We start from the raw sequence: 27,866 nt of genomic DNA, 5'->3' as shown, positions 1-27,866 counted from the left end.
GAGCCTCCTTTCACAGGCACTTTTAACATCATTCGTGATTTCTTATTTGTCATTTAACAGTGATGGTAGACATCGACAGCAAGCATGCCCAAAAGAAAACGGAGTGTAGAACCTGCAGCCCAAAGCTCTCCTCCTACATGCATCCTTCATGTACCATCCATGTCTGATCATGGGGATTTCACGCCCCTCCGTAAAATTAAAGGATCTGCTTCAGAAAAACTGCAACTGCTTCAAAAGATCCGGGATAGACGTCTCAACCAACCGCATGACTCCCCATGTCGTATGCAATCAGTATGTGATCAGATCCCGGCAACTCTTCCTGATGACCTAGAAAGAGTAGGATATCACAGCAAGTGTTATAAGCACTTTGTCCGCCACTTTCATCGTCTGGGAGATGATACAGAACCAGGGCCATCAACCTCATCATGGCATCACTCTCCTCGTAAACCAGGAGGTTCTGCTGAACCCATCTTCCCGCCAGAGTGTATATTTTGTGAGAAAGTTGAGACCAAAGATGCTTGAGACCAAAGACCAAAGACCAAAGTTCCCCCAACATGTGGTGAGATATGCTTGCAGGTGCTTGATCAGATGGTGGCCAAGCAGCACTTTCTGTTCTCCACTGACAGTTACCATCCTGAGTCAATCAAAGCGCAGGAAAGGCTGAGGCGGGGCAGCTCAGAGAAGATCATTCTGGCTGGACCAGCAACCAGGAAGCCATATGACTTCAAAATGTTCCTTGCAAATGACGACAACAAAAAGCAGATGTGCCAGCTTCTTCTGAAAGTGTGGAGTGGACAAGAGGCAGCTACCAGGCTGGAGAGAACAGAGATGGCTGTGCTGATCGTGGAGGGGAAGGCCCACCAACTTGCCTCAACGAATGGCAAGGTAAAATTGAAAGCCCTTCGTGAATGGCGATTCAATTTGTAATTTTTCCTGAAAAAAAGGTGATTACCTGTGATGTTTGTCTAGATCTGAAACTGGCAGTGACTGGTGATTGAAATGCGGTGCCTTTTTGTGTTTCAGGTCGAGGTACGTGAACTCCCCACGATCTACAGCAACCAGGAAGAGACTGATACCAGGGTGGTTCTGTACCTCCATCATGCTGCTACCATCGGATACAAGAACGCTGTAGTCAGAACACCGGACACAGACATCCTCCTGATCCTGCTCCACCATGCCCACAACATCAAGCTGACGGTGTACCTGGATACAGGGTCAGGGAAGCATCGCCAACTTGTCAACGTCTCTGAGCTGGCAGAATCCCTGGGAGAGGACTACTGTGCCACTCTCCTGGGGTACTATGTGTTCAGCGGAGAAGACTGCACCAGTGCCTTCAAAGGGAAGGGAAAAGTCGGGCCCTTGAAAAAGCTGGAGAAGAATCCCAGGTTTCACAGGGCATTCGGTGAACTGGGTGACAACTGGGATGCCAACCCTGAGGTGGAGAGGCAGTTAGAAAAATTCACCTGTGTGATGTACGGCCAGAGTCGCGAGTCATCAGTGGACATTGTCCGTGCCAAGCTGCTACGAAAAATGGTGGGAGAGGACAAGACCCTCACATCCAAGTCCAAGGTTGATCTGGCTCGCCTTCCTCCATGCCAGTCTGCCCTGAAGCCGCACATCCAGCGTGTGAACCACCGCGTAGCATTGTACAAAAGAGCCGATCAACCTATCATCGAAAAGCCAAAACCTTATGAGGAGCAAGGATGGATAAGGACTGATGAAGGACTGTTGAAACCAATGTGGTCCAGTGGTCCCATCCTACCAACCTCACTGGTGGATCTTCTGAACACAGGAGAGCACGAAGAGGAGGAGGAAGAGGAAGGAGAAGAAGAGTTTGACTCTGACGATTTCGATGAAAATGATGATGACTGACTCAGTGTAGAATCACTAATGCTAATGATGTTTATCTAAAACAAGCAAGAGAAGAGTGGTCACATTGAGTGCTAGGACTATTTTGACAGTTGTAATATTTAGAAAAATAAAACTTTGTGTTAACGTCTGTGTAGACGGACCTTAATATGAGTCTATTATTTCGTAAAACTGTGATTATTTTGTAAATAAAGCACTAATTAGCATACTAGCAAACCATAGACACAGGTGATCTTGTTATGAATAGTTCTATCATGATCTACACCCGTCAAAACATGAGTCTAGACACCTTATTTTTTCAATTATCTGCAATATTGGCTGAGATATGTCAAAAATCGTTTTTTTGATAATGGCAGCAGTAATTTGCATAAAAATGGTATGTGGGACATTTTTTCAGCTTGGGGCCATAGCTAGTCATTTTCTACACATTTTTTCCAATCTAGAAACACTGATTAGAAGTATATCTCCGGGGGGTGCAGGGGGACCTAGTCTTCCTACTAGACTAATAAGGTAACCACTACAATGGCATAATTTTTACGGCATAGCCCATCGGGAAAAGCTGTCTAGAACAGTGTTTGTCTCTCCGTATGTACGTATGTATGTATGTCCCTCACATATTTATCCTCCATATTTGGTGAGTTTTATAGCTGACAATTACTGAAAGGTAGAATGTAATGCCATTTGGCTTTGCCAGTTATGTTTCTTTCAATACACTTTAGGGAACATTCATATATTATGTCATTTACCTGGTTTGGGCAAATTATCACACTTAATGATTGGGGGGAACTGGAATTATGACAACAGGGTGATGATATATGATGGGGGACAGGAAGGGGTGTATGCCCCCAAGGTCATATATAATAAAACTTTGATTAAGAGCTCTTCAAACATTGAAGCATTTCTTATGACTACCTCCAGCCACCCTTTGCCTGGTGTTGGCTTAACGGTTAGGGTGGAGGGCTTGGGATCCTCGGTCCAGAGTTTGAATCCTGGTCAGCTGTTGAATTAACACCAGGTGGGGTTGACTCAACCTGTCATCCTTCCCAGGTCGGCAAAATGAGCACCAACTCACTGGGTCCTCTCTCAAGAAGGTTGGTGGCAGGATTTGGACTCCAGCCGCAGTAAAACACCTCATTCCGTAACATACACAGTGGTGTGTGTCGGGATGGTGCCGAGGTCACTTTGATTGTGTTGACTAATTGACAAACATAGAATAAACCAGTCTCAATGTAATCTCTTCACTTCCATGGTGACACACAGCTTAGAGACTTGGAGTACTTCAAAATAATTTAATACTCACATTATTTGCTAACTGGTATCTCCACCCAGGTAATACAATCCTCTTCAACTAAATTATAATTTAGTTGTTTATCTTTATAATTTATATTATAAATTATAATTTATCAAACAAGCCCGGCTACGCCGCTGTTAGACTTTCGGTCTTGTTTTAGCTTCACGGTGCGGTATGGTTAAGCTGGTTAGACACTTTTAATAAACTGTAAGCGCATTCCTTCAATAAATTGGAAATGATACCTGGCATTGTCGTTTTTTCATTTGTTAGCATTTTTTAATGAAACTGTAATCATGTCAGTTGCCGACTGGGCATCCTCCATCGTGCGAAGTCCTTCCTGGGCACTTCTGAGCTCCTCACCACATACAAAGCTTTCATCCGCAGCTCAATGGAATACTGCTCTCCCCTCTGGGCTGGTGCTCCTGCCTCACACGTAGCTTGGCTTCACGCTGTTGAAACCAAAGCTTTCAGAATCATTGGAATCTTCCGCGATGAAGCTGATTCTGGGAGCCTTTCTCTCTCTCACCGCAGGCAGGTTGGTGGTCTTTTTCTGTCTTCGACCGACTCCTCTCCGGCCTTGCTCCCCCAGCTCTGTCTGTGCTCTGTCCCCCAAATATTCCTACAGGACACGCAAGATCTGCCAGCAACCCTCTTCTGGTGAAACTGCCAAAATCAAGACTCTCTGCTGACCTTCACTCTTTCATTCCTCTTTTATCCCAAGTGTGTGTCCATTCTTAGGAGAGCCAGAAAACATCAGTCCAATCTCAAGAATGAGCTTTTAAACTTGTCTCCCTCCTGTAAAACTGGGTGGCACCTTGTCAAGTCGATCTCTGTAGTATGCTCCCCCTCCATTCCTTCTCTCACCTCCAATGGCACAACAGCCGACTCCGCTTCTGAGAAGGCCGAATGCCGATTCTGTTTGCTTCAAACGCTTGTGTCCCTATCCCCTCTCTCTCTCTCCCTCTCTCTCCCCCTCTCTCTGTACTCACCCTTCTCAGTCGTTCCCAACTGTTCCTGGACTCTGTGTCTCTTGCACCTGAGAAGGTGGAAACGTTTCTGGCAATCCTCGACTCCCCCTCTGCAACTGGACCAGACGACATCAGCTCGCGTGTCCTAAAAACTTGCTCTGCTCTTGCACTTCCTCTCTTGTCCTTTTCACCCTGTCATTTACCACAGGTCATCTTCCATTTGCTTGGAAATCGGCCAACATTCCCAGCATTACATAAAAAGGTGCAACAACGGATCCCCTCAACTACAGACCAATTAGCTTACTTCCATTCATCAGCAAGGTCATGGAATCCATCATCGCAGTTGATATAAAATCATTCCTTTCATCCAACAACCTAATCTCAGATCATCAATTTGGATTCAAGTCTGGCAACTCTACCTTGGACATGCTGCTTCTACTCTCCCAACAATGGATGATTGAGGCCCTCAATGTCAGACATGAAATCAGGGCCGTCTCTCTTGAAAATCTCGACCTTTCGATACAGTCTGGCATCCTGCCTTGCTCTCCAAACTGTCTGCCTATGGAATCCAAGGCCAACTCCATGCTTGGATTACCAACTTCCTCCACTCCCGTAGCCAACATGTGCCTCTCAACGGCTCAACCAATCCTTTCTTCTACTCTCACTGTCAAGGCTTGAGTGCCCCAATGCAGTGTTCTGGGTGCCATCCTATTCCTAATCTTCATTAAATATCTCACCGACTCTGGAAAATCATTTTTATCTCTTTGCTGATGACTCCACTCTCTGCCGTGTCATCCCTCATCCTTCTGATAGACAGGCCGCAGCCTCTTCCCTCTCGTCAGACCTTGACAAAATCACAAACTGATCAAACACTTGGAAAAAAAATTCAATCCTGAGAAATCCCACACAATCACTCTCTCTCTCCAAAAGTACCATTCCGCAAATCCTCCCATGTACTTTTCTCAACAACCCTCTCGAAGAGGTTGTCACTCAAACTCTTGGGTCTCACTCTCAGCCATGATGTTTCTTGGGAAAGTCACATTTAAAAGTTGGCCTCCAAAACCAGCTGCCGACTGGGCATCCTTTGTCGTGCAGAGTCCTGCCTTGGCACACCTGAGCTCCTATCCACCTACAAGGCCTTCATCTGCAGCTTGATGGAGTACTGCTCTCCCCTCTGGGCCGGTGCACCTGCTTCACATCTTGCTCAGCTTGATGCCATAGAAACGCTTTCAAGATTATTTGAATCTCTCACTATGAAGCTGATTATATGGACTTATCACTTCACTATCTCCGACAGGTCGGTGGTCTCTCTGTCTTCTTCCGCCTCATTTATGGTCTTGCACCCTCTAGGCGAGCGGTGTAGGGTGCTTTTGGTCGAGTACCCCTCCGCATCTTAGAACAAAACACAACCTATTTTTTATTCAATGGGGATGTCTGGGGAGTTAGAAAATCATGGTTGTGAATATGAAAGCATTGCACATCACTCCGAGAATCACATTTACATATATATATCTATCTATAATTCCAGCAATCTCTGTGTGTCTGTGTGTTTGTCTGTGACCGCTGTTTCTCGACAACCACGGGTCCGATATACTTGCAACTTGCCAGGTATATTGCTGGGGACCCGAGGATGTGCCTTTTCAAGGTTTCATATTAATCGGACAAGTAGTTACCGAGCTATGGCGATTTATTTACCAAACTAATCAGAACAGGTTGCGGGGTAGGCCAGCCAATCACAGAACACGTTGTTGCGTAGGCGTGGCCGATGTGAGCGTGCGCCATTACGCCATTACGCCAGCGTGCGCCATGTGAGCGCGTGCGCCATTACGGATAGTAATTCAATTAAAATTGCCAGATATATTGCTGGGGACCTGAGGATGTGCCTTTTCAAGGTTTCATATTAATCGGACAAGTAGTTACCGAACTATGGCGATTTAGCCGTTCGCCGTTCGCTTTGCCTTTGGGAATGGACCAAACCATTTCATGTAAATAGAGGGGGGGGGGGGGGTTCTGTGGTCGTTACTGGCTTTGCGAATGGACCAAACCATTTCATGTAAATAGAGGGGGGGGATATAATTTTAGATATATATATAGTACGGGCATGCCCTAGTATATATAATAGGTGCTGATGACGCCAAAAGCCGATTTGACGTAACAGGTTTTTTGCCTTTATAGGCATCAATATTGATGCTATATGCACAAATGTGTTATTAAAATGTGCAGGAAGATAAGACACACTCAATAAAATAGGATTGAGGCTTAACAAACAACTTTTATTGGATAGAAATGACAAAATGTTGAAATTAAATGCTGCAAATTCACTTTGGTTTCATCGATAAAGTGGGACAAATACATTGTAATTTCAGAAATATTAGCTTCATAGTCATAAAGTTTATGTTCAAATTTCCCCTGTTCATTTGTGTATATCACATTATTAAGCAAAATGTTAATATCAATAATACTGATCATTATATTGTCTAAATCTAACGTCACCCCCCTAATATTTTACCAACATCCAGAAATCGCAGTAGTATATACATGTCATTCTGATGATGCTCTGAATGAAGTCGAACTATGTTCAGTCACTGTCATCATCGCTGCTGTCACTGAAGATTAGAGAATTGTCTGTGTTTGGGCAACCATCACCATTACAGGAGCAAAATTCAGTGCATGTCAGCCCCGCTCTCAGGCACTGACAGGCTCTGGTCTGTGAACAGTCCTCATCCATGCAATACAGATGTGTGAGATCCCGAACCTCTTTTGGGGCCGCTTCTTTTTTGAACATGACGGGCTCGAGTTTGTTATCTCTCAGCTGCCATCCATGGCCATCAGGCTTCCAAAGAACTGGCTTTGCTACGTGACTGTGAACCCATATTGCCACCTGGTAATTGGCACGTCTGACGTGTTGTTCAAATGCATCATCGGTGGGTGGGAAGAGACATGCAGCCTTATCACTTTTGCATGCATAATCATAGCGTAGCTGGTCCAGAGAGTGGCACGATTTGCTCTTCGATCCATACAGCAGTAGTGCATACTTCGTGGCAGTGAGGAGTACCTCGGATACATCACTGGACTGACCCAGCTGTGACAGTGGTAGCAAGTCTCCAATGTTCTGCAAGAGCTTGCTGTAGGCAGTTCGCTTGCCTATCCTGAAGAGTGAGGAGGTACTATCGCAGCCGCTAAGAGCGTGGGATGCTGGTAAGCACAGTGAAATGTCTTGCCCAATTTTGTCAGTTATGCTGCTGACAGGAATGAACCTCTGGCGATTCGTTGCTTTGCTACAATGACCGGCATTCATGTACACATTGCAGTTGCCGAGCATGCCCTTGCCACAGTAGTATATTAGAAGAATTAATACATCAGTATCATCGCATCTAACAATGATCCTCGAGTGTGATTTAGCGAGATCGATGGTATGTAGCAGGATCCGTGTGTCGGCCTCCTCATGGTGCTGAACAATTCAGGTTTTTCTTGAACTCCTGTTTGCTCAACAAGTTTAACCAGCTGACCATCTTCGAAACCTCCTGCCAATGTAATCGACTGGTGTTCCCCGAGGAGCTGTGGAGCAGTTTGTGTCAAATATTCGCAGATGAACTCAACAAGTGCTGTTTTTGGCATTCTTCAGGAATTTTCTATAGTTTGGAACTCGGCGACGTCCACTGATGACATAGCATGGGGTTGTCTCTCCACACGTACGGCGGTCTCTTTCCAGCTGCTTAATGGAGAGCTGCGCATCATAGCGATCAAAGACCAGAGTTACTGATGCCACTCCTAGGTTACCGGCTAACAGTGATTCAATTCTTTGCATTACTGCAAGTCCTAGATCATCAAATGTGTCAAACTGTGCTTCATCAAGTGCCTGAAGTAACGCCATCCCATCGATGACAAATGCAGTGTCATGCTGGTCAGACCCTTGCAACACCTGGATTTCTTCAGAATTAGATTCTAACTTCTTAGCTAAATCTGCCTTGCTTGTCTTTCGCATTGTCCCGTCATCATTGAAGAGAGAAGGTGGCACAGGAGCTAGTTCATGTGTCAGCACCTCTTCCAGGCTGACATCACGGTGCTTTGACACAGCCAGCAGCCGTCGGAAAAGTACTTCCGAATCCACCATCATCTTGTCTGTCTTGTTGGATTTTAGGGGCTTGGACATGTTGGTGAAAGTTACAGTCTTCGACCGTGTTTCTGTGTCCCAGAAGCTGATGGTCCTGTCAACCAGGAGACGCTTTTCTACAAAGGTAATGTTACGTTTCTGGGCAACTTCCAGGAAATGTCCCAGTCCATTGGATACTTCTTGCGATGCTACTTGTCCAGTTGTGACATTTACTAGCTCATCAGGTACCGCATCAAGGTCAAATGGATTCTGCGAGCTTTCTCAGTATTGCACGATCTTGATGACGTCTTGCTCATCCCTTGCCATCCTTGTCCTGCCGTGCTCAGCATGGTTCTTGATAGCTGTTTGTTTGCTGCTGTCACACACTTCCTTAAAGGCCTCTGAGTACTGTGCAGTAATGTGCCTAGTCACCATCCAGCGTGTGAGGGCACCTTTCCGTAAGGTAAACCCGATGACACCTCCCTGGCTCTTCCCCTCGCGGTTTATCGTCTGTTCAAGTGCCTGGTCACTAGAAACTGCATTGAACCGTCTAGAAGACCTGCAGACAACAAATCCTCCATCTAGCAGGTATTGGTAGGACTTTGGGTGTTTGTCTTGCAGTGATATCATATCATTCAGATATCCAGGCAAATATTTGATATAGTTGCCTCTATCAGCAGCTCGACACCAAGGTATAGTCTCACAGACGGCAATGAGATGCAGCTCGAACAAGCCATCCCGCTCTGCTCTCAGAGGTCGCAGCAGGGTGCCCACTCCCTGCATGAATGTGTCCCAGTACACGAAGGTAGCAGACTGTCTCCTTCCAGTGGTTGTGAACTCTTGCTGGAGTGCATGTAATGTTTTGATGTGCTCTGCCTCCAGCTGTTCGGTGAGTGTTTGAGCCGATTCCCTGTCTCCAACCTGGAAAGCATTCTGGATTTCTCCCACAAGCTTGCACATGTCATCTTTTTGCAGCACTGTGTGATCCTGCTGTTGTAGCCATGCCCAAAATGCTTCCTGGTATAACCGGTACAATGCCTCCAGTACCAGCTTCATGCCCCTGTTGCCTCGGGACACCTGTTTTCCTTGAAGCATGAGCCTTGCAGTTGCAGGAGCGTAGACACCAGAGTCGACTAGCATGGGAAGGAGACCCCCATCCCCATATAGCTTTCCAATGCTTGCTATATATGCCATGGCTAAGTGCATACCACCAAGCCTCATTGTTAGCTTTCCATCCAAAAGAGCAGGCTTGTTCCACAGGATCTGTTGGGCCTTGCTGTATATAGCAAGGTCAGCAGTGACAAGGATGTGAGGTTGCTCATGTTTGTCAGCAATCTGGACCAATCTAAGCAGGATTGTATAGATGGTAGTAAGGTCTGTTGGAGGGGCACGAATGAAAGGTAAGTAGCATGTGGTGGCGACAGGCAAATTTCGCTGTGATAAGAATGCATTATATGCTGTCCATGATGGAACACATTGTTTACCATCATTTGTTTTGCGAGAAACTTTCCACCCTTAATCTTTACATTCGGCTGTTTTGATTTCTGGGCTGTGTTTGTCAATATTCAGTATTGATGAATCGCTGATATATGGGGGCTCTGGCCGTTTGGCAGGTTTGTTGTACCTAAAAGAGACACATCATATTGATATTGCACATAATTTAGTTTCAGTAATATGTGTACAAAATTCCACCAATCTATAACTACAATGATAAGTTGACTACTTTGAAAAGCTCGCTAAAACCCACAACCAAGCAAACCAACACCATAATGTCTTCTTACCAAATTCAAATTTCCAGTATAAACACTGAATAAGCTGCAAGTACCGAAGTACAGTTACTAAAATAAATAAATAAAATACCATTCATGATTAGCAACTAATACTACTATGACAGACATTAATTTCCTAAATTCAAATATATAGCTTATCTATTAGGTACCTCTCTAGAACATCAGAGCCTGGATGAACTCTATCAGGGGCAGATAGCGACTTCTTTGGCAGTCTAGGGATGGATTGGCCTTCGCATTGGGCGACTCCTCTGTGGAACAGTACGGCTGCCATGGCATGAGTAGTTGACTTTCCATCCAAAGTTGCTTCATTTTGGTCAAAGTTATCAATGGCGCCGTCGATGATAGGATAATCATCAATGACCCTCAGGTTTTGGAGTCTTTTTGGTATGTAAACATCCTCTGATCTACTTGTCTGATCAATGGCAGCAGATGTGAGGAAACGCCGTACTTCGTCGTATGATACACAGTGACCCAGTGAATGAAGTAAGTCAATGATGTTCTTACTTCCAAATTCGTGATGTACTTTTAAGGCTAGGTCCAGGGTTTTTGCTGTGTACACATTTTGGTTCTGTGATATTATGTCATGACATATGGCGATCGTTTTCAGGTTGCTCTTTGAAACACCCTCGTTGCTACAGCTAGTTATATTCGTGTATGACTTCTCACTGAAGCACCACTGAATGAAGTCATACATAGCATCTGGAATGAATTTGGCATACTGCTCAATGTTTGTGTCTTCAGCTGGTGCATAGACACCAGTTGCATGCTTGATGTCAGCCATGTGCTTCCTCAGTATGCCAGCAGCAGTGTGCAAGATAGGGTTTTCATTCACTGGTTCTGCTTGTGCTGTAGAAACCAGTTCTTCATAGTCATCATCATCGTTTGCATCTTGCAGAGCAGTGGCCTTTTTTAGTGCATCACCCAAGGTCACAGAAGAGGAGCACACGATGTCAGTACAACCACATAATGTAACACAGACCAACTGATCACTGCAATGTTTGGTTAATCGTTCCTTCAATTTCCAGGCGGTGTACTGCTGCGCATTACTGGCACCCAATTCAACTAAATAGTTGATGAACTGTGCTTTCAAACTGGCAAGGGTTGTCACAGTCTTTTTTTTGGAGAAGACAATTTGGTCCAAATGAATTTTAAGTTCATCAAAGGCTACATCGTGTAATGTAACTGCTGCTGACTCTCCTGACTTGTTTTGCGCAGCAGCTATGTTGAGGTCTGTTATATAATGTCCATAGCATAATCGGTGGTATTTGGCATCACAGGCAAACAAATCTGAATACAAGAGCATTCGCATATGAATGGTGTCGTCTTTTCTTTTGTGGGCCGCTGCAAGAACCTTTTCTCTGGTGGTCTGTCCGATGCCTGTGGAAATTTGTGTAAGCTTTTTTCTATTTGAAGTGTTCCGTTTGCCACAAATGAAACGATCATTGCTGATGTCAAACCCGCTTGTTTCACTTCTCATGAGCCTTGAAGGTTCCGTAGAGATGGACTCCGACGTACACGGTTGTTGTTCAGTATCGGTAGATTGGCATTTAGGCAAATTTGACTTGCTGGTGTAATTGGCACGACATGATTTATGGAAAGGCACTTTCAGATTCAGGCTTAAAATCTCTTGTTGCAAAGGCCAGAGTGCTTCATAAACATCATCTTGTCTCAGCTTACTTGCTTTTAGAATTGCATTCAAGCCATCAGCAGTTGGGTTCTTAACCACATGGTCCTTTTTCGGGTCAACAGTTTTGGAGCATATGATACAATGGTCCGTATCGATTTTTCGACGTTTCACAGCTAGTGCTTCCAAATCCATGGTAGAAGGTTAGTGATGACCATTGTCAGAAAAGTCCATCTGGAAAGAAATATAGCAAACCAATTGCATTTTATGACATGGAGACAGTTGAAAGCTGAGAGGATTGTGTCATCAGTCACATGACATAAGGGGATGTCCCGAAGTTATTTATAGCTTTTACTTTCAAGTACCTGTAACTCTTTAAATAATGGTCAGACAATTTAGGTATGTATTAGGCACTAATAGGAAATCATATATGGGGAATCATTTGCCACCATCAGATTTGACCTTGGAACAAGGGATCAAGGTCAAACTGTCAATGGAGCATGCAATGCTGGGGTCAATGACCTCTCAAGGTCACCACAGGTCAGAAACAAATTGCCTCCATGTCTGAAATAAAACCTTGGGGTATGTAGATTATATGCTGAAACTGCCATGCACAATACCTTCCATATATGACCTTATCTGCCCCACTACTTGATGTTTTGACGGTATTGCGATTTGTGAATTTCAATAAAATATTAGGGGGGTGACATTTGATTTTAACAGTATAATTATCAGTATTATTGATATTAACATTTTGGTTAATAATGTTAAATACACGAATGAACAGGGGAAATTTGAACATAAACTTTATGACTATGAAGCTAATATTTCTGAAATTACAATGTATTTGTCCCACTTTATCGATGAAACCGAAGTGAATTTGCAGCATTTAATTTCAACATTTTGTCATTTCTATCCAATAAAAGTTATTTGTTAAGCCTCAATCCTATTTTATTGAGTGTGTCTTATCTTCCTGCACATTTTGATACCATATTTGTGCATATAGCATCAATATTGACGTCTATAAAGGCAAAAAACCTGTTACGTCAAATAGGCTCTTGGCGTCAACATCAGCACCTATTATATATATATGTAAATGTGATTCTCGGAGTGATGTGCAATGCTTTCATATTCACAACCATGATTTTCTAACTCCCCAGACATCCCCCTTGAAGAAACAATAGGTTGTGTTTTGTTCTAAGATGGGGAGGGGTTAGACCCATTTTAAGGCCCCTTTTGAGATTTCACCATTAGCCTACTCTGCCCTCTCTATGCTCTGTCCCCCCAAGTATCTTCAGGACGCACTCGATCCACCAGCAACCCCCACCTGGTGAAACTGCCTAAATCCGGAACCACCGCTCACCTCCACTCATTTATTCCTCTTTTTCTCCCCCTGCAGAACCACCTTTTACATCCTCTTCAATCTCATTCTTCCCTCAAGGTCTTCACCTTGACACCTTCACCTTCACCTTCACCTTCACCTTCACCTTGACACCTTCACCTTCACCTTCCAAGACAACTGTTCACTATCATCTTGCGTCATCCCCCATCCAAAGCCATGATCTTTTCTACACCCGTTAAACCACCCCCACGCTTATCATCCATCTTGTTCGTCCTTTGCTTTCCCCACAACCACTCATCGTTACCTACATCCCCTGATTATCCGACTTTCTCCCTCTCTCCTGGTGTTGGCATTTCCCCTTTCTCCTGCTGTTCCTTTTGCTATGTTGTGGCCTGATCTGTTCTGTATCTTAGCTCTTCCACGAGCCTAGACCTTGAAGCTATAAAAATTGAATAGCTTCCACCATAAACCTCTGGAAGAAGGCCAAAGCTTGAACCTCCTGGTTATCACCACAAGCCACATTTTCTCCTGGGTGGACATTTTCCAAACTGAACTCCAAATCTAATCAGAAATAGAAAATGATCTGCCATGCCTTATTAGCCCCCGTTGGACTTAGTCCGAAACGTGGTCTAATGGATTGGGTCTCATCTGTCAGTCCATGCATGCGTCCGCAACCATATCTCGGAGATGTATGGACCGATTTTGGTCATACTTGGTCAGACAAACAAACAAACAAACAGACAGAATATAACGCACAAGATCAACCAATATACTTGAAAAATATTCGATTTTGCAAGTAAGAAGAAGACGTTATGCAGAGCACGATATTTGCAAAATCCAGCCCTCCCTTTCCCCCACCCCCATTAAAAAAAGGTTGCAATTGATCCAGCATATTGCCCATTTCATCAAGATCAAAATTGCCGATCTTGATCAAAGCTCAAGGTCCATAGAATGAAAAGTGATGATTTTTAGATGAAAATTGTTGATTTTAGAAGTTTGACCTTTGACGTTTTGACCTCAAAATAGTTGGTTTCCCAACGGAGTGACTCAATATGCAAATGCTGTTCAATTTTCAAGTCAATCGGATTAAGAATGGCGATTTTACAAATTTGACCTCCAGATGACCTTTGACCTCAAAATCAATAGGCTTCTCAATTGTGACGACCTCTACAACTTGGTGAAGTTTCGTGAAGATCGGTTGAAAATTGTGACCTGTAGGCGACTGACATACAGACAAACATACAAGAACAAGAAATCTGTCGTGCATAGCACGATACTTGCGAAATCCCTAAAATAAGTTGTTGGCCTATGATGACCTAAAAAAAATACTTGGTGGTTGAATTCAGTGATCAGATATGCAAGTCCTCCTCAAAATTCAAGTTAATCGGATATAAATTGAGGATTCTAGAAATTTGGCCTATGTTGATTTAAAAAATAGTTGGTGGTTGAATTCAGTTAGCTGATGTGAAAATCCCATTCATATTCCAAGTCAATCGGATGCAAATTGAGGATTTTAGAAAATAGAAATGGTTGTTGACCTTTGGCCTATGTTGACCTTTTGGCCTATGCTGATCTCAAACATAGTTGGTGGTTGAATTCAGTTTGCTGATGTGAAAATCCTATTCATATTCCAAGTCAATCGGATGAAAATTGAGGATTTTAGAAATATGGGAAAAGTGGTTGACCTTTGGTCTATGTTGACCTTTTGACCTAAAACATATATAGGATTTTGTCGGACCACGAACTCTACCGTTTGGTAAAGTTTCGTGAAGATCGGTTAAAAATTGTGACCTGCAGGCAAGTATAAGTGAGCGGACAGACAGACAAACAAACACACACACAAACACACACACAAGCAAACACACACTCACACACACACAAACACTCAAACTGGAGTGATTAACATACTTGTCCAAAAAAAAAATTCCAAGTAATAACGCACAAGACCAACCAATACAGTTGAAAAATCTGCGATTTTGCAAGTAACAAACAGACAGACAGGTGAAAACATAACGTCCATCCACCTTTGGTGGCGGAGGTAACAATAAATGGCTCAGAGGATTAGGATGGGCGTTGTTGTAACACTATGGTATTCAAACTACATGAGTTCAGCTCTCCTCGAAGCCTTTAGGGTCCAAAGGGCACAATGCACATTAAAGTTTATTCAAGAAACACCCAAGAAAGGCACACAAGGTAAGATCTTCGGTGTTCCAAACCAGACCTGGGATCCTGTACAGTTGCAGACAGTCAAAACGAACACATAATTATAATACAAACACCCTGATACCATTCACCGAAAAAGGTAAGGGAATGTGGTAAGGTGATACCATTCACTGAGCTAGAATGTGGTAAGATTATCTTGGTTATTTTGCTCGAGTAGGGTACAATTACTCTTGTGTTTGGGATCTGTCAAAGATAAGTCGCACATAATATGTGCACTGAGGCAGGGAACATCCTTTATGGAGCATACTATGGTAGGCATTGGTAGGGTTGTATTGTGTAAAACTCAAATTATTTAGGAAGTTTGACGTCACAGGCACGGTACACCGTGTCATGGCGGTGTGTCACAGACACGGTACATCATGTCATGGCGGTGCGTCAGACACGGTACATCATGTCATGGCGGTGCGTCACAGACACGGTACATCGGTTTTCAATTGCGCCACTTTACAAATGCCACTAGAAAATCCTATACATGCCAGCAGTCGTGTAATTGGTTCACGAGTTATCAAGTGACCACTATATTCGTCATGGGTGTGTGTCTGTCTCTGTGTCTGTCTGTCTGTCTGTCTGCCTGTCTGTGTGTGTGTCTGTCCTCAGCATAACTACCCGATGATATAATCCGATCTTGATGAAACTTGGGTGGGAGGTTGATATCATGATCTAGTTATGTCCTGCATAGAGTGGGCGTATTGCGCCCATTGTGGGCTGAGCCACGCCCGAAAAAGATGTCTTTTTAGGGGGTAATCAAGTTCAAGCTACATCTTCTCCAAGGGAGTTGGTGGAATCTGACAGGAGTTTCGGTATTTGGTTAGGCCAATTTCATGTGTCTAGCCCCATTGAGCTCCATTTTTCATTTTCGCCCCAAGGTCCAGTTCACAAGGTCACAACATTTAGAAAAGTCGATTTTTGATGGTTTTATTACATTGTTCGCTTCCCGGTAGGGTGAAATGTCGTACATGATCTTATATTATCACATACATCATGAAATACAAGTTTTCCAACAAATTTCAGAATCTTCGACCTTTGACCTTTGAAGGTCACAAAGGTCAAAGTTTCAAAAGTTGTCGGAATCGAACCGAATTTTCGGTATTGTGTAGCTAACTAACCCCACAACTGATTATACATTATTTTCTATCTCATTTCAAGGTCAGTAACCTTCGTTTTGACATTTCCGGGCCTGGCCTGTCCGGGCCTGTTTCGGTTATAGTCCGTCCTTTGTCATTGAATAACGCTCGCTCGTGAACCATCGTCGTCTCCTGACTTGTTGGTTCACGAGTTATCAAGTGACCACTATATTCGTCATGTTCAAGTGACCACTATATTCGTCATGTGTGTGCATCTGTCTGTGTGTGTGTCTGTCTGTCCGAGGCATAACTACCCGATGATATCATCCGATCTTGATGAAACTTGGGTGGGAGGTTGATATCATGATCTCGTTGTGTCCTGCTTAGAGTGGGCGTATTGAGCCCATTGTGGGCGGAGCCACGACCGAAAAGATGTCTTTTTATGGAGTAATCGAGTTCAAGCTGCATCTTCTCCGAGGGGTTTGGTGGAATCTGACAGGGGTTTCGGTATTTGGTGAGGCCAATGTCACGTGTCTAGCCCCACTGAGCTGGATTTTTTCATTTTTCATTTTATTATTTCTTTCATTTTTTTCTCCATTTTTTCATATACAAACTTGGCATTTAATATGGAATTTTTTTTTTTCTTGACTTGGGTTTACTTTCTTAACTCAGTATATCAATCTGGTGAGTTTCTTTTACACTTTGGTGATTTATTTGTTAAAAGAACCATGTCACTGATTGTCTGTCGCAGCAAGAAGTCAACAACAGGATTATATCACAGGTGGCGTGGCAAAATGTACGGACAGGTGCATTTGATGATTGGCTTCACAGTCGGGTATACAAGGGTTGTTGCGTTCTGTATTAGTGGAAAACAACTGCTGCACGTCTCCAAAAGTTATTGCCGCTTCCTCTGGAGATGGTCCGTCAACTCGACAATGCTGTTTGTCATGGAGTGGTGGCTTTACGAAATTCCGGCATGAAACAGCGTGCTATTGCTCGGCAGTATGGCATCACTCAAGGTCAGGTGTCAAAGATCCTGAAACGAAATGCTCAGAGGGGTGTCCCTACTCCAATACCGAGGCCAGGACGTCCCAACAGAACCACAAGGAGGGATGATCGCCAGCTGCACCGGTTAGTCCGCAATGGCCGTACCAAGTCAGCTAATCGGCTTAGGGCTGAGTGGCAGCAACTGACAAATGTGCCTGTATCCAGAAGGCTAGTCAACCAACGACTGGTTCAAGCAGGCTATCGTGCCAGGCGTCCCCTGAGAAAGCCACGTCTGACCAGACAACACCGCCAGCGCCGATTGCAGTGGGCCAGAGAGCACCGTCAATGGCAGCCAGGACACTGGAATCACGTGATCTTCAGTGACGAGTCTAGATTTCTGGTCTATCGTCAAGATGGCCATGTCCGAGTGCGCAGACATGAAGCCTACAACAAAGATTGTATAGTGCCAAGAGTCCAAGCTGGAGGTGGTGGGGTGACCGTTTGGGCTGCTTTTCATGCAGGGGGCAAAACTGACCTGGTTGTTCTGAATGGAAACCTGAACCAGTTCAAGTACAGGTCCATTCTGGAAGAAACATTGCTTCCATTTGCTCGAGCAGCCTTTCGAGGAAACTTTGTCTTCCAAGATGACAATGCACGGCCTCATCGTGCTCGCATGATCCAACACTTTCTTGCTGACCGTGGTGTAGAGAATATGGAGTTGCCTGCCATGTCCCCAGATATGAATCCGATAGAGAACATGTGGGCAGAATTAACGCGTCAAATCGACCACTTGGACCAGCAGCCGACCTCTGTGCGTGAATTGCAGCAGGCTATTGTCACTGCATGGCAAGCGATTCCTGTCCAAACCTTGGCAAATCTCGTGAACAGCATGCCTCAACGTGTACGTGCTCTCCTGAATGCTCGTGGGGGTTACATGAAGTACTGAACTGTAATTTTACTGTCTGTAATCCCAGTCGTAATTTAACTTTTGTTTTTGTTAAAAAAAATTTTGGCTAATGTGCAAAATAAAGAGATACTTCTGGAAAACGTACAGAAGTTTAACACAGTACTGTCCATGAATTGAGTTCGACATCAGTTTACATCACTTTCAAGGATCAATTTATTTGTTTCGAAATGTCAAATGTGGTTTTTGTTTCTTTTAAAGGTCACATTAACAAAATCTAGAATAATTTCAACATAATTCCAATGAACTTTTGGTTCTAAGACATCTTGAAAAGTAAGTTCAACCCCACAAAAAAAAATTCCATATTAAATGCCGTCTGTATATTATATATTTTTTCATTTTATTTTTCACCGAATTTTTAGTATTGTGTAGCTAACTAACCTCATAACTGATTATACATTATTTTCTATCTCATTTCAAGGTCAGTAACCTTCGTTTTGACATTTCCGGGCCTGGCCTGTCCGGGCCTGTTTCGGTTATAGTCCGTCCTTTGTCATTGAATACCGCTCGCTCGTGAACAATCGTCGTCTCCAGACTTGTTTCAATTAATTCCAATCGCAATATGTGACGATGTCGCGGGCATTCCCTTTCCCGGGAAGCGCAACTCATTCGCGACCAATATCAAATAAATAGCACCGCAAAGTGGGCGTAACCCCTCAGCCCATGCATGGTGGAAACCAATTTCAAGATGGCTGCCGTGGCGGCCATATTGAAAATCGCAGCGCGCCAATTTTCGAAAGGAACCTTCCTCTACTCAACCCCAACACACACTGCAAAAAGGGATTTAATCGGACAAGCCGTTCTGCTTGAAATTTAAGGAAACCAATTTCAAGATGGCTGCCATGGCGGCCATATTGAAAATCGCAGCGCACCCAGGAACCTTCCTCTACTCAACCCCAACACACACTGCAAAAATGGATTTAATCGGACAAGCCGTTCTGCTCGAAATTGACGGAAACCAATTTCAAGATGGTTGCCGTGGCGGCCATATTGAAAATCGCAGCGCGCCCATTTTGGAAAGGCACCTTCCTCTACTCAGCCCCAACACACACTGCAAACATGGATTTAATCGGACAAGCCGTTCTGCTCGAAATTGATGGAAACCAATTTCAAGATGGCTACCGTGGCGGCCCTATTGAAAGTCGCAGCGCGCCCATTTTCGAAAGGAACCTTCCTCTACTCAACCCCAACACATACTGCAAAAAGGATTTAATCGGACAAGCCGTTCTGCTTGAAATTTACGGAAACCAATTTCAAGATGGCTGCCGTGGCGGCCATATTGAAAATCGCAGCGCACCCAGGAACCTTCCTCTACTCAACCCCAACACACACTGCAAAAATGGATTTAATCGGACAAGCCGTTCTGCTCGAAATTGACGGAAACCAATTTCAAGATGGTTGCCGTGGCGGCCATATTGAAAATCGCAGCGCACCCATTTTGGAAAGGCACCTTCCTCTACTCAACCCCAACACACACTGCAAACATGGATTTAATCGGACAAGCCGTTCTGCTCGAAATTGACAGAAACCAATTTCAAGATGGCTACCGTGACGGGCCTATTGAAAGTCGCAGCGCGCCCATTTTCGAAAAGAACCCTCCTCCACTCAACCTCAACACACACTGCAAATTGGATTTAATCGCACAAGCCGTTCTCCTTAAAATTGACGGAAACCAAAAGTTGATGGACGCCCGGACGACCGTACGACGCCCATGACGACAATACCCCTTAGCCCAATTTGGGCTGAGGGATGAAAAGTGGTGAATGTGTGTTATGGCTGGATGTGTGAACAGAGTGGATGTGTAAACAGGGTGGATGTGTAAACAGGGTGGATGTGTAAACAGGGTGGATGTGTAAACAGGGTGGATGTGTGTTAGGGTGAATGTGTAAACAGGGTGAATGTGTGTTAGGGGTGAATGGGTAAACAGGGTGTGTGTGTGTTCGGGGTGAATGTGTTTGGGGTGAATGTATGTTATGGCTGGATGTGTAAACAGGGTGGATGTGTGTTAGGGGTGAATGTGTAAACAGGGTGGATGTGTGTTCGGGGTGAATGTGTAAACAGGGTGGATGTGTGTTAGGGGTGAATGTGTGTTAGGGGTGAATGTGTAAACAGGGTGGATGTGTGTTAGGGGTGAATGTGTAAGCAGGGTGGATGTGTGTTAGGGGTGAATGTGTGTTAGGGGTGAATGTGCAAACAGGGTGGATGTGTGTTAGAGGTGAATGTGTAAACAGGGTGGATGTGTGTTTGGGGTGAATGTGTGTTAGGGGTGAATGTGTAAACAGGGAGGATGTGTGTTAGAGGTGAATGTGTAAGCAGGGTGGATGTGTGTTAGGGGTGAATGTGTGCTAGGGGTGAATGTGTAAACAGGGTGGATCTGTGTTTGGGGTGAATGTGCAAACAGGGTGGATGTGTGTTAGGGGTGAATGTGTAAACAGGGGGGTGGATGTGTGTTTTTTGTATACAGAATCGAGGCTTGTGAAAGAGCTAACATTTATTTCACAAACAAATCAAACAGACAAACAAAATATATGAAAAGAGGGAGCGGTAGACAAGATGGGGAGAGAAGGGGAAGCACACAAACACAACATTTGAGAGCAGGGACATCGGGAGATGTGTGGGAGGGAGAGGGCTTGGGGGTAGGAGGCGTGGGAGGGGGGGGGGGGGTGGGAGAAGTATAAAACTCAAGGACACCAAGGACTTCCAGGAAAGAAGTTCGTATTTCAAAAAAGTGGATTTGGGGTGAAATTAGCGGGGGTAGAAAAGATCAAGGTTTTGGATGGGGGAAGATAAGAGATGGTGGTGAACAGCTGTTTTAAAGACCTGGAGGGAAGAGTGGGATTGAAGAGAGTGAGGGAGTTTGTTCCAGAGGCGGGAGAAAAGAGGAATGAAGGAGTGAAGGTGAGCAGAGAGTCTTGATTTTGGCAGTTTTAACCATAAGAGGGTTGCAGGCAGATCTTGTGCGACCTGTAGGAATATTTGGGGGACAGAGCCCAGAGAGAGCTGGGGGGAGGGGGGGGGGGGAAAGGCCGGAGAGGAGTCGGTAGAAGACGGAAAGACCACCAACCTGCCTGCGATGAGTGAGTGAAAGGCCCTTGGATTTAGCTTCATCGCGGGAGATTCCAATGATTCTGAACGCTTTGGTTTCAACAGCGTGAAGACGAGCTAGGTGTGAGGCAGGAGCACCAGCCCAGAGGGAAGAGCAGTATTCCATTGAGCTGCGGATGAAAGCCTTGTATGTGGTGAGGAGCTCAGGTGTGCCAAGGAAGGACTTCGCACAATGGAGGATGCCCAGTCAGTGCCTGGCTTTGGAGGCCAGATTTGAAATGTGGTTTTCCCAGGAAAGATCATGGCAGAGAGTGAGACCCAAAAGCTTGAGTGACAGAACTTCTTGGAGAGGATTATTCAGAAAGTGGATGGGAGGGTTGTCCAGTCGGTCTTTTCGGAGAGACATCGTAAGAGTGTGAGATTTGTCAGGATTGAAAGACATGTTCCACTTGTTTGCCCAGTCTGTGATTTTGTCCAGGTCTGCAGAGAGTGAGGAGGCTGCAGACTGCCGATCTGAGGGATGAGGAATGGAGCGACAGAGAGTAGAGTCATCAGCAAAGAGATAGAGAGGATTTTCAAGAGAGTCAGAGAGATCATTGATGAAGACCAGAAAAAGTACAGGGTCCAGAACACTGCCTTGGGGAACTCCAGCCTGAACAGGAAGAGGAGATGAGAGAAACCCATTCAGGGCCACACGTTGACTACGACTAGAGAGGAAGTCCGCCAGCCATGCGTGGAGATTTCCATGGATACCAAAGGAGGAGAGTTTGTTGAGCAGAGCGGGGTGCCAGACCGTATCGAAGGCACGTGATATGTCAAGGGAGACAGCTCTAATTTCCTGTTTGGCATTGAGGACCTCCATCCATTGTTGAGAAAGCAGAAGCAGCATGTCCAGAGTAGAGTGACCAGGTCTGAAACCAAATTGATGATCAGAGATCAAGCCATTGGAGAAGAGGAAAGATTTCATATCCGAGGCAATGATGGATTCCATGACTTTGCTTTGTTAGTTAGGTTCACTATGTTTTTTCGTTCAAAATCATGGTAGATTAGCAAACCTATACATTTTTGGAAACGTTATTACATGGAAAATCTGAAAATCAATGTTTACATTTGCCAATTCCGACAAATTCGATTCGACCAATTCGACCCTCGACCAATTCCATTCGACCAATTCGACCATTCGACCAATCGCTTCGATCGACCATTCGACCATTCGACCAATTCGATCGATTCGATTCGATTCGATTCATCGAATTCGATTCGATCGACCATTCGACCAATTCGATTTGCCAATCAATTTGACCGACCTTTGCTTGTGTGGAACGGACTGTGAAAACGATGCGGACTATATTGTCGGATACGACACACAGGACAGTGATGACGAACTCTAAATGGCATATTCTGTAATCGTGTATGTTTGATGCCATTGACTGCCTGTGTATATTTTGTCATTGACTGCCTGTGTGGATGTGAAGTTATACTGACTGCATGTGTATATATGATTTTGCTGACTGCCTGTGTATGTTTGGTGATATGAATTATTGTGACACATTTTGATGTTATTAACTGCCTGTACAAAATGATAACATGTATTTGATTATGCAACTTATCGCGAATATAAAGACAGTATTTTGCAATTCAAAACCTTTGATTCGTGTCTTACCATTCCCCATAGCACTAATTTGATACTTTCATTGGATTCCTTGTCCCTGAAAATATAGGTTTCGTATATTTTAAAAAGTTTTTAGGGTAATTAGAGGCAGAAATAGAACAAAATATGTATTTTACAGTGGCCATTTTGAAAATCTAAAATGGCCGCCATACAGGTATCTCTCCAAATGTAAACATTGATTTTTAGTTTCCTTATGCTATAACCTTTCCAAAAATGTATAGGTTTGCTAATCTACCATGATTTTGAACGAAATATAATTTATTGACATAGTGAACCTGACTGCGGCCACCCGTAAACAGGGTGGTTGTGTGTTAAGGGGTGAATGTGTAAACAGGGTGGATGTGTGTTCGGGGTGAATGTGTTCGGGGTGAATGTATGTTATGGCTGCATGTGCAAACAGGGTGGATGTGAGTTAGGGGTGAATGTGTGTTAGGGGTGAATGTGTAAACAGGGTGGATATGTGTTCGGGGTGAATGTATGTTATCGCTGCATGTGCAAATAGGGTGGATGTGTAAACAGGGTGGAGGTGTGTTAGGATTGAATGTGTAAACAGGGTGGATGTGTGTTAGGGGTGAATGTGTGTTATGGCTGGATGTGTAAACAGGGTGGAGGTGTGTTCGGGGGGAATGTGTAAACAGGGTGGATGTGTGTGAGGGGTGAATGTGTAAACAGGGTGGATGTGTGTTCGGGGTGAATGTGTGTTAGGGGTGAATGTGTAAACAGGATGGATGTGTGTGAGGGGTGAATGTGTGTTATGGCTTGATGTGTAAACAGGGTGGATGTGTGTTAGGGGTGAATATGTGTTCGGGGTGAATGTGTAAACAGGGTGGATGGGTGTTGGGGTGAATGTGTGTTCGGGGTGAATGTGTAAACAGGGTGGATGTGTGTTCGGGGTAAATGTGTGTTCGGGGTGAATGTGTAAACAGGGTGGATGTGTGTTATGGCTTGATGTGTAAACAGGGTTGATGTGTGTTAGGGGTGAATGTGTGTTAGGGGTGAATGTGTGTTAGGGTGAATGTGTAAGCATGGTGGATGTGTGTTCGGGGAGTGTGTATGTGTGTGTGTGTATGTGTAAACAGGGTGGACAAACAGGGTGGACATGCCAAACCACCAGGTTTGGCAGATGTGTTGGTTTGGTGGATGTATTGGTTTGGCGGATGTAATGGTTGACGGATGAGATGGTTTGGCAGATGTGTTGGTTTGGCAGATGTGTTGGTTTGGCAGATGTGTTGGTTTGGCGGATGTGTCGGTTTGGCGGATGTGTCAATTTGGCGGATGAGTTAGTTTGGCGGATGAGTTGCTTTGGCGGATGAGTTGATTTGGTAGATGTGTTGGTTTGGCGCATATTTTGGTTTGGCGCATGCGTTGGTTTGGCGCATGCGTTGGTTTGTCGGCTGTGTTGGTTTGGCGGGTGTGTTGGTTTGGTGCACGTGTTGGTTTGGCGGATGTGTTGGTTTGGCGGACGTGATGGTTTGGCGGACATGTTGGTTTGGCGGATGAGTTGGTTTGGCGCATGCGTTGGTTTGGGGCATGCGTTGGTTTGGCGCATGCGTTGGTTTGGCGGATGCGTTGGTTTGGCGCATGCATTGCTTTGGCTGATGTCTTGGTTTGGCGAATGTCTTGGTTTGCGGATGTGTTGGTTTGGCACATGTGTTGGTTTGGTGGAGGTGTTGGTTTGGCGCATGTGTTGATTTGACACATGTGTTGGTTTGGCGGATGTGTCGGTTTACCGGATGTGTTGGTTTTGAGGATGTGTTGGCTTGACGCATGTTATGGTTTGGTGGATGTTTTGGTTTGCCGCATGTGTTGGTTTGGCGCATGTGTTGGTTTGGCGCATGTGTTGGTTTTGCGGAAGTGATGGTTTGGTGGTTGGGTTGGTTTGGCGGATGTATTGGTTTCGCGGAAGTGATGGTTTTGCGGATGTGCGGGTTTGGCGGATGTGTTGGTTTGTTATATGTGTTGCTTTTGGCGAATGTGTTGGTTTGTCGGATGTGTTGGTTTGGCGGATGTGTTGGTTTGGTGGATGAGTTTGTTTGTCAGATGTGTTGGTTTGGCGCATGTGATGATTTGGCGCATGTGTTGATTTGGCGGGTGTGTTGGTTTGGTGCACTTGTTGGTTTGGCGCATGTGTTGGTTTGGCACATGTTATGGTTTCGCGGATGAGTTGGTTTGGTGGATGAGTTCTTTTGGCGCATGTGTTAGTTTGGCACATGTTATGGTTTGGCGGATGTGTTGGTTTGGCGCATGTGTTGGTTTGGCTGATGTTTTGGTTTGGTGGTTGGGTTGGTTTGGCGGATGTATTGGTTTCGCGGAAGTGATGGTTTTGCGGATGTGTTGGTTTGGCGGATGTGTTGGTTTGTCATATGTGTTGCTTTTGGCGAATGTGTTGGTTTGTCGGATGTGTTGGTTTGGCGGATGTGTTGGTTTGGTGGATGAGTTTGTTTGTCAGATGTGTTGGTTTGGCGCATGTGATGATTTGGCGCATGTGTTGATTTGGCGGGTGTGTTGGTTTGGTGCACTTGTTGGTTTGGCGCATGTGTTGGTTTGGCACATGTTATGGTTTCGCGGATGAGTTGGTTTGGTGGATGAGTTCTTTTGGCGCATGTGTTAGTTTGGCACATGTTATGGTTTGGCGGATGTGTTGGTTTGGCGGATGTGTTGGTTTGGCTGATGTTTTGGTTTGGCGGATGTGTTGGTTTGGCGGATGTGTTGGTTTGGTGGATGTGTTGGTTTGGAGGATGTGTTGGTTTGGCGGATGTGTTGGTTTGGCGGATGTGTTGGTTTGGCGGATGTGTTGGTTTGGTGGATGTGTTGGTTTGGAGGATGTGTTGGTTTGGCGGATGTGTTGGTTTGGCGGATGTGTTGGTTTGGCGGATGTGTTGGTTTGGCGGATGTGTTGGTTTCGCGGATGTGTTGGTTTCGCGGATTTGTTGGTTTTGCGGATGTGTTGGTTTGGCATATGTGTTGCTTTTGGTGGTCGTTTTGGTCTGGCGGATGTATTGGTTTGGCCGATGTAATGGTTTGGCGGATGAATTAGCTTTGGCGGATGAGTTGGTTTGGTGGATGTGTTGGTTTGGTGGATGTGTTGGTTTGGCGGATGTGTTGATTTGGTGCATGTGTTGATTTGGCGAGTGTATTGGTTTGGCGGATGTGTTGATTTGGTGCATGCGTTGGTTTGGAGGATGTATTGGTTTGGCGGATGAGTTGGTTTGGCGGATGAGTTGGTTTGGTGGATGTGTTGGTTTGGTGGATGTGTTGGCTTGGCAGATGTGTTGGTTTGGCGCATATTTTGGTTTGTCGCATGCGTTGGTTTGGCACTCGTGTTGGTTTGTCGGATGAGTTGCTTTGGCGGATGAGTTGATTTGGCGCATGTTTTGGTTTGTCGCATGTGTTGGTTTGGCGCACGTGTTGATTTGGCGCACGTGTTGATTTGGCGGGTGTGTTGGTTTGGTGCACATGTTGGTTTGGCGCATGTGTTGGTTTGGCGGATGTTTTGATTTGGCGGATGAGTTGGTTTGGTGGATGAGTTGGTTTGGCGCACGTGTTGATTTGGCGCACGTGTTGATTTGGCGCACGTGTTGATTTGGCGGGTGTGTTGGTTTGGTGCACGTGTTGGTTTGGCGGATGTGTTGGTTTGGCGGATGTGTTGGTCTGGTGGATGTGTTGGTTTGTCGCATGTGTTGGTTTGACGAATGTGTTGGATTGGCAGATGTGTTGGTTTGGCGCATATTATGGTTTGGCACATATGTTGGTTTGTCGGCTGTGTTGGTTTGGCGATGTGTTGGTTTGTCGCATGTGTTGGTTTGGCGGATGTGTTAGCTTGGCAGATGTGTTGGTTTGGCGCATGTTATGGTTTGGCGCAGGCGTTGGTTTGTCGGATGAGTTGCTTTGGCGGATGAGTTGATCTGGCGCATGTGTTGGTTTGTTGCATGTGTTGGTTTGGCGGATGTGTTGGTTTGTCTGATGTGTTGGTTTGGCGCATGTGTTGATTTGGCGCATATGTTGATTTGGCGGGTGTCTTGGTTTGGTGCACGTGTTGGTTTGGCGGATGTGTTGGTTTGGCGGATGTGTTGGTTTGGCTGATGTGTTGGTTTGGCGGATGCGTTGCTTTGGCGGATGTGTTGGTTTGGCGGATGTGTTGGTTTGGCGCATATTATGGTTTGGCACATATGTTGGTTTGTCGGCTGTGTTGGTTTGGCGCATGTGTTGGTTTGTCGCATGTGTTGGTTGGGCGGATGTGTTGGTTTGGCAGATGTGTTGGTTTGGCGCATGTTATGGTTTGGCGCAGGCGTTGGTTTGGCGGATGTGTGGGTTTGGTGGATGTGTTGGTCTGGCATATGTGTTGATTTGGCGGATGTGTTGGTTTGGCGGATGTATTGGTTTGGCATATGTGTTGGTGTTGGCGGATGTTTTGGTTTTGCGGATGTGTTGGTTTGACGGATGTGTTGGTTTGGCGGATGAGTTGGTTTTGTGGATGAGTTGGTTTGGCAGATGTATTGGTTTGGCATATGTGTTGGTGTTGGTGGATGTATTGGTTTTGCGGATGTGTTGGTTTGACGGATGTGTTGGTTTTGGCGGTTGTATTGGTTTGGCGGATGTGTTGGATTGGTGGATGTATTGGTTTGGCGGATGTAATGGTTTGGCGGATGAGTTGGTTTGGCGGATGTGTTGGTTTTGGCGGTTGTATTGGTTTGGCGGATGTGTTGGTTTGGCGCATATTTTGGTTTGGCGCATGCGTTGGTTTGGCGCATGTGTCGGTTTGTCGGATGTGTTGCTTTGGCGGATGAGTTGATTTGGCGGATGAGTTGGTTTGGTGGATCAGTTGCTTTGGCGCATGTGTTGATTTGGCACATGTGTTGATTTGGCGGGTGTGTTGGTTTGGTGCACGTGTTGGTTTGGTGGATGTGTTGGTTTGGCGGATGTGTTGGTTTGGT

At 45.1% G+C, this 27,866-nt stretch overlaps 1 protein-coding gene across 1 annotated transcript; it reads left to right on the top strand.

Moving 5' to 3' along the window:
- Positions 1-545: 545 nt before the first annotated feature.
- On the top strand, positions 546-2,090 carry LOC137411613 (uncharacterized). Its single transcript, XM_078771454.1, has 2 exons — positions 546-885; positions 1,024-2,090. The coding sequence occupies exons 1-2, from the start codon at positions 589-591 to the stop codon at positions 1,870-1,872; spliced, it is 1,146 nt and encodes a 381-aa protein (XP_078627580.1). The 5' UTR covers positions 546-588; the 3' UTR covers positions 1,873-2,090.
- The last annotated feature ends 25,776 nt before the right edge of the window (positions 2,091-27,866 follow it).

Source organism: Myxine glutinosa, chromosome 2, assembly GCF_964187855.1.
Source record: "Myxine glutinosa chromosome 2, kmMyxGlut1.1, whole genome shotgun sequence".
Classification (NCBI taxonomy): domain Eukaryota; kingdom Metazoa; phylum Chordata; class Myxini; order Myxiniformes; family Myxinidae; genus Myxine; species Myxine glutinosa.
The sequence above is the reverse complement of the archived record's forward strand: the minus strand, read 5'-3'. Positions and strand labels throughout refer to the sequence as shown.